The sequence below is a fragment of the Sprattus sprattus genome (genome assembly GCF_963457725.1).
Source record: "Sprattus sprattus genome assembly, chromosome: 7".
Lineage (NCBI taxonomy): Eukaryota > Metazoa > Chordata > Actinopteri > Clupeiformes > Clupeidae > Sprattus > Sprattus sprattus.
In genome coordinates, this window is record NC_137926.1 from 5,014,529 (window position 1) to 5,022,028 (window position 7,500).

At 48.3% G+C, this 7,500-nt stretch overlaps 1 protein-coding gene across 3 annotated transcripts in view; it reads left to right on the forward strand.

Annotated features, from left to right (window-relative positions):
- Positions 1-7,111, forward strand: part of rai14 (retinoic acid induced 14) — a 45,599-nt gene extending 38,488 nt beyond the window's left edge. For all 3 annotated transcript variants that reach the window (XM_080842404.1, XM_080842406.1, XM_080842405.1), the window contains 5 exons: positions 1-8; positions 1,941-3,512; positions 3,889-4,074; positions 4,333-4,398; positions 4,697-7,111. The exon at positions 1-8 is cut by the window's left edge and continues 94 nt beyond it. In XM_080842404.1, the coding sequence (XP_080698530.1) occupies positions 1-8; positions 1,941-3,512; positions 3,889-4,074; positions 4,333-4,398; positions 4,697-4,774 (1,910 nt within the window). In that variant the 3' untranslated portion in view covers positions 4,775-7,111. The remainder of the gene's footprint in view (positions 9-1,940; positions 3,513-3,888; positions 4,075-4,332; positions 4,399-4,696) is intronic.
- The last annotated feature ends 389 nt before the right edge of the window (positions 7,112-7,500 follow it).

Sequence of the window (7,500 nt, forward strand, 5' to 3'; positions counted from 1 at the left end):
TCATCAAGGTACGTCACAGGCCCATGAGCTGAACTTCACGTCACTGTGTGTGTGTGTGTGTGTGTGTGTGTGTTGGTCATCAGTGGTACATAGCGGGCCCATGAGCTTTACTTCATGTCACTGTGTGTGTGTGTGTGTGTGTGTGTGTGTGTGTGTGTGTGTGTGTGTGTGTGTGTGTTGGTCATCAGTGGTACTTAGCGGACTGTTGAGCTGAAGGAAGCCCTGATGTGAGCTGGTCTTCAGGTCACTGTGTGTGTGTGTGTGTGTGTGTGTGTGTGTGTGTGTGTGTGTGTGTGTGTGTGTGTGTGTTGGTCATCAGTGGTACAGATTGGACCGATGAGCAGAAGGAAGCTATAATGTGAGCTGGTCTTCACGTCACTGTGTGTGTGTGTTGGTAATCAGTGGTATATAGTGGGCCCATGAGCTTTACTTCACGTCACAGTGTGTGTGTTGGTCATCAGTAGTACGTAGCGGACCGATGAGCTGAAGGAAGCTGTGAGCTGGTCTTCAGGTCACTGTGTGTGTGTGTGTGTGTGTGTGTGTGTGTGTGTGTGTGTGTGTGTGTGTGTGTGTGTGTGTGTGTGTGTGTGTGTGTGTTGGTCATCAGTGTCATCCCTTGAATCACTCTATGGACATCAATCTCAAAGGTGAAATACTCATGCTGTTCATAAGCTTTTAATGACAACTTTGGTCCTATTGATAAGTTGATCATCATCAGCATTGATATAACCTACTGTTCAAAAGTTGGACTTGTTTTATAAGAACTCATATCCCTCATATAAGGCACAAAAGTAATCAAAAGAAGACTAACCGAGTCAGAAATAATGATATCTGCTTGAGATGACAATTTTGTGCTTTAATCAAAGAATCATCCGTTTCCTGTGATTGCAAAGCATCCCCGCTGGTCTGCTGCTTCTCTCAGTTAAATTAATTCTCTCTCTTCTTGCGTAATTTATTGCAGGATAGCGTTGGCTATAGTCAAGTGGCGTCCACAGGGGATGGCATGGGAATGGAGTTAAGATGAAATTAAGTTCTAGCCTTCTGTTTGTTCCTTCCTTGTTAAAGATGTATTCTACTCTGTACAAATGACAGACTTTACATACCAAAGCACATCCAGACCATCACATGTCTGTGCTCGAGAGATGATGATGTCAAGCCATCCTCAGGCATATTATCATTTGTTCGGTGATACAAATTTTCCTCTCTGTGATCCAAATGCCTCAACTTATTTTCAATCATCTTTCTCCTAGTATCCATTTCATTTTGCCCAGTTTAGTGGTTTCCTTTTAGGGTAGACTTCCCATTCAGAATCGGCCATTTCCAGATGTAATATTTACAACGTGTACACTTTATTTTTGATCCATTTTAGGTTATTTCGATAGAAAAAGTGTGATTTTTTTTAATTTTTTCTCTCAGTGAATCCAAACTTTGGAATAGTAGTGTATGCACCCAGAATGACTGAATCCACATCTAAAAAGGATTTAAATAAGTGATGAGGGAGATAAGCTTGTTTTCTCACTGAAGCGCTAGATGGGGTCCTTGAAGTGGTACTGTGGCCCTTGAAGTGATATTCTGTTTGGAGGTCTAATGGCGCTGTGTGTTCTCTCAGCGAGTTCAAAAGGCTTAGAGTCTGGGGAAAAACATGTGTCCATGTTTGTGTTCTCTCAGAGAGTCTAAGGAAAACGCGTATCCAGGTCACTGTTTGTGTTTATCGCTCAGTCTCCCAGTTGAAGTAGTGGCAACGTGGCCGAATGTTTTTTAAAACATGTCTTCAGATGTTCAATGTGTGAGTGTCTTTTGTTACGTCTTTTAGTCACCTTCTCTCCTCTTTCTCCCCTTCCCCCTCTCTCTCTCTCTCTCTCTCTCTCTCTCTCTCTCTCTCTCTCTCTCTCTCTCTCTCTCTCTCTCTCTGTCTCTCTGTCTTTTTGTCTGTCTTCTAGAAACGTCCAGCTCCACAAGGAGAGGAAGGCCAAGACGACTCGCGGCCCAACAGCATCGACTCCAACGCCTCCTACCACTCCACGCGGGCCGACTTCGAGCACCCTTCGCTCTCGGAAGCGGAGCTGTCCGAGGTGTCTGCCGTCGAGGAGGACCTGAAGGGCGGCGGCGGAGGAGGAGGAGGAGGAGGCGGTAGCGAGGAGGAGCTCCTCCTCCTCAGGGAGACGCTGCACAACGTCCAATCCAAGTTGCAGGTGAGCCAGCTGGAGTACCGCTCGCTGCAGGCCCGCCTGAGCCCCGTCATGATGGACGAGAGGCTGCAGGAGAGGAGCATGCTGGAGAGCGTGGCGGACCTCCAGTCCAAGCTGACCACCGCGCAGGAGAAGTACCTGCGGGCCGTGCAGGAGGTGCAGACGCTCCGTGCCGCGGTGTCAGCGTCGGCGGCTCAGGGCGGAGGAGGAGGCCGACGCGGAAGCGAGCAGGACGACGACGACGCCGTCATGCAGAAGGTGCAGAAGCTGAAGAGCTGCCTGGAGCTGGAGGTCAAGGAGCAGAGGGTCAAGCTGGCCGGCGCGCGGGAGCAAGGGGAACGGGACGCCGCCCGCATCTGCGACCTGGAGGCCCGCTTGGAGATCCTCGCCAACCAGGACAGCCACGAGCGAGAGAGCCACGGCACCCTGCTGGAGAAACTCAAGAAGGAGAAAGCACTGCTGGTGGAGAAGTACAAGGAGGCGCAGGTGGACGTGAAGATCCTCCAGGAGGCGATCAAGGGCATGGTGCCGGTGGAGTCCGCCGCCAAGGACTTCGAGGCCTTGAAGACGGAGTCGGGCGAGGCGATTGAGGGCCTGCAGAGGCGCCTGCGCGAGCTCTCCAAGTCCTACAGCGAGACCAAGAGCGAGCTGAGCGCCGTGCGCGGCCAGCTCAAGACCAGCCAGTCCCCCGAGCCCACCCCGGAGAAACCTGACTCCCCGACGACACAGGTTGCCATGGAGACGCAGCTGCAGGCCGCCATTCACCAGGCGGAGGAGAGCGAGGCCAAGCACGCCGAGGCCCTGAAAGAGATCGAGCAGCTCAAGCAGGAGATGGAGGCGCAGGCCCAGGCGACGGTGTCCCTGGGCGACCACACGCAGGTGGTGTCGTCCCTGGGCAGCGCCATCAAGGAGCTGGAGGTCCAGGCGGACGCGCTGAAGCAGCAGCTCTCCCAGAAGGCCCTGCAGGTGGATGCGCTGCAGAACCGGCTGACGGTGGAGCAGGAGCGCACGCCCGACGACACGGTGCCGCGGCCGGAGCACGAGCGCCTGCGCCAGAAGCTGGAGGCCGAGGCGGCGCACGTCACCCGTCAGCTCCAGGACGCGCTGCGCAAGCAGGACGAGATGGCGCTGGAGGCCACGGGCGCCTGGCAGGAGGTGAGGGACGGCCGCGCCGAGAGGCAGACCCTGGAGGAGCTGGCCGCCACCAGGCTGCAGGAGAACAAGGCCCTGGGCGCCAAGCAGCGCGAGGCCCAGGACCACATCAGCCACCTGAAGAAGCAGGTGGAGAACCACGTGGCGTCCGAGAGGGAGAAGAACAAGAAGGTTGGTTACTGTTATTTCTTTGGGACGATAATTCCATAATGTTTTGCTACCTTTGTACTTCAGGTAAACGTTATGTAAGGGATAATGTATTGTCCGGAGCTCATTATCCAAAAATAAATCCCGACGGGGCGAACAGCACCCCGACGCGCAGCGGAGTTATCTGTTGGTACTCTGTCGAGGGAAAATAGCTCCATATTAATAAACATGCAAAAACACAGCTCTGACGAAACACTAACAAAACACATTGACTTCTTTCCAATTGATCGTCGCTGATTTAGTGTAAGCTCACAGTAGCCCCATCTTGAAGGGTCATTCCAAAGATATTCTTACACATGCAGATGTGTCATCTCTATCCTGCCTTCATCCTTCCCCTCAGATTGACGATCTGTCGAAGGAGGTGGCCAAGCTGAAGGAGGCCCTGAACAGCCTGTCCCAGCTCTCTTACAGTGGCAGCGCCCCCAAGAGGCAGCAGCAGCAACTGCAGCAGCAGCAGCAAAACCAGCAGAACCAGCAGCTAGAGGCCCTGCAGCAGCAGGTCAAACAGCTCCAGTACCAGCTCACAGTGAGTCCCTCGCAGTGTGTGTGCGTGTGTGTGCGTGTTATCGTTCCAGGAGGGTTAATAGCTCTGTAGGAGAAGTACCTGTGAATTCTAAGGAGTTCAAAAATATTATGTTGTCAGTGTGACAAAAGAATTAGAATTGTCAATGTCCTATTCGGTCTCTAAATCCCTCTGTTTTTTTCTGTCTCTACCTCTCTCTCTCTCTATCTCCCTCTCTCTCTCTCTCTCTCTCTCTCTCTCTCTCTCTCGTTCCTACAAAAGGAATCGAAGAAGCAGCACCACGAGATTGTGTCCGTCTACAGGATGCATCTCCTCTACGCTGTCCAGGTCTGTGATAGCATCAGTGGAATAAAAATCCACCATAAATGTCACCTAGTTAATTAGCATAACCCAGTGCTTTCCCCTGAGATAAGAGCGCTTATCAGAGCTGTGTGTGTGTGTGTGTGTGTGTGTGTGTGTGTGTGTGTGTGTGTGTGTGTGTGTGTGTGTGTGTGTGTGTGTGTGTGTGTGTGTGTGTGTGTGTGTGTGTGTGTGTGTGTGTGTGTGTGTGTGTGTGTGTGTGTGTGTGTGTGTGTGTGTTGAGAGTGGCTGGTAACATTTAGCTAAAGTCCCGTGTCCTTTACAGGGTCAGATGGATGAAGACGTGCAGAAGGCCCTGAGGCAGATCTTGATGATGTGCAAAATGTCAACCGATACCAAGTGACGCCCGCCGCCGCCGCCGCCAAAGACGTCAAAGCTGTTGTTGTTTTCTTTATTTTCCTTTTTTCTTTTTCTCGCAACCTGTCTGCGGCCAAAGCCATGAAGGAGACTAGAGAATTTGCCATCTGTGTCCATATTGATCCATTTCAAATGTTTAGCTCGTCCATCCATCAAAACCACAGATTAATCCACTCCTCCCGGTAGTTCATAGTTGAATCCAACATGCTACCCACACTTTCACTGTAGGTTAGGTTTCACATGCTGTACTGCAAAGCATCATGGGTATATTCACCTTTTTAAAGGGCATTTCAGACTTTTCAGACACAAAGTTTTGCAGCTCACATCAAATCAGATCAGACACATTGATGTTGGCCCTGTCTCCGAGTGTGTAATGCGTTTATCAGTGTTATTTGTTATGCGAAAGATGGAATGTTTGCGGCCAGTACTATGCAAAGATTATTTGGTTGTGGTCCTGCTTTGATCACATAAAACAAAATGCATGCTTAACATAAAAAAAAATGTTTCCCAATGAATGTGCACCTTCAAAAAGAAAATGTGTTTCTTCGGATGATAGAGGTGGTGGATTTGAAGCGACCTAATTGTATTTTCTTATAACTGGTAAGAATATGTGGGCGAATTGTGCTCTGATTTCCCATCTGCATGCTGTGAAACACGTGTGACCGAGGATGTGGATGAGTTTAGACCCTCCGGCCCAGACCGAGGATGCGGTTGAGTTTAGCTCTCCGACCCTGACCGAGGATGCGGTTGAGTTTAGCTCTCCGGCCCTGACCGAGGATACGGTTGAGTTTAGCTCTCCGGCCCTGACCGACGATGCGGTTGTGTTTTTTAGATTCTCCAGGCCTCACCCGCTCACACTCCGTGCCGTGTTTGTTAGACTTTTATAGGTATTTTGTAAGACCGTTGTACTAACCGCCTTGAACTCGACACCCATCCGCGTTACGAATGCACTTTCCTAGTACTATGCCTCCTCAGTGGGTCGTCCTGTACCGCTAGAGTGAGTCCGCCTGCCAGCCAGATCCAGGGCCCTTTGTGTCCACGTGCCTGGAAGATATAGTTCCTTTTGGAAGGAAAATAACAGTATTGAATTAGGTAGGTAGTGTGTTTCTTAATCTAGTGCATGTTTTGGTGTAACTTAGATTATCCTTTTGAGTTGTATTTTCTACGTGACCCATTAGATGCTGTTTGTCTTAATTGGGCAACAGTATGGTAATGGAATATCATCACAACCCCCCCAAGCCAATCCAGAATCAGGGATAATAATATTTCTCGTAATGTCTTTGGAAAATGTATTGAAATGAAATGAAGGATTTTGTTGCTGAGAACAGGATCACCAGCCCTAACGTGTAAACTGTCCCAGGGGGCCCTTTGAACTGTTTTTGCTTAACGTGTCAAACATCACAGATGAAATCGCCCTCCTTAATCACCTTATCGTGTCACACATCACAGATGAAATCATCCTCCTTTATCACCTTAACGTGATTTTGATCAGCACAGCAGTCCACAGCTGCACTGTGTGTGGAGCTTTAGCGTTGTTATGACGCTAAAGCTCTGAAGTCTGCCTGTGGTTAGCCATGTGTCTGTGTGCCATACTTTATATACCGTGGGTGTGAGTGCGTTGTTGTGCTACCCACTTTAAGCCATACACCTGAGGCAATGACCTCTCTCAGAAACACTAAATTATGCACTAAATCGAGAGGGTTCCTGGAAGATGAATTGTTTTACAACACTGCCCATTTGACTCCCTTTACAAAGCAATAACCTGCTCTAAACATTGTTTTAGCCATTTTGAGGCTTTATGTTATTTCCTGTTTTTTCCCACTTGTATTCATTTTAAAATGCACTTTGCCAAAAAAAAAAAATACAGACAGATCTACGTTCCTCACGTGTCTGTTCATTTTGTACACGTACCAATCAGCATTCTGTTTGGCTAAAGGAGCACCTGTTCATCTGCGGTTAGTTGAGAATAATTTCACAGCTCCATAATTATGTTTACTTTGTTTGCCCTGGGGTCATTTGTGTACTGTAATCATGTGTGATCGATGACAGGTCCTCTCCAGATGCCCCCGTCTGCTCATTTCATTTAAGCCGTCTTTTACATGTTGGCGCTCTTGCAACAACACCACTTTACGTGTTAAGCATAGGACAGTGGGTTGTATACATAATGTAGCCTACTTGAGAATGGTGAGGCTCGTCATGTTTTTTTTTTTGTATCATCTTTAATCACTTTTTTCATAGGGAAAGTATTAATATGTTTGTGATGTGCTTTTTTTGGCCCTCTTATTAAACATTTTGATAAGCTTTGTACTGGTATTTCACCATGCCTCATGCGTTCGTGTCTTTTGTTCATGGTAGTCAGCGGTTATGATGTATTTTATTCATGGTTCAATCAATCAATCAATGTGTTTATTTGATCAAGAGGGACAGTGTACATTCATGAACATTAACATGTAAATGCACCCAATTATAGCCAAAAGACTAGTTTACATAATATTGACAATAAATCAAAAATCCAATTAAATGAAATCCCAATATACAAGCTCCACTTAGTCCTTAACCATGGGTAGAAGGGAAAGAACAACGTGGTAAACAAAATAAATGTCTTACTGCTTGGTTAATTCGGTATTTTGCCTTCACGTGTCCCTCTGTTCCGCCACCCAGGTTCGTACAGGAACAGCAGAGACATGCATGCGTGATGTAGATTGCAGTAAT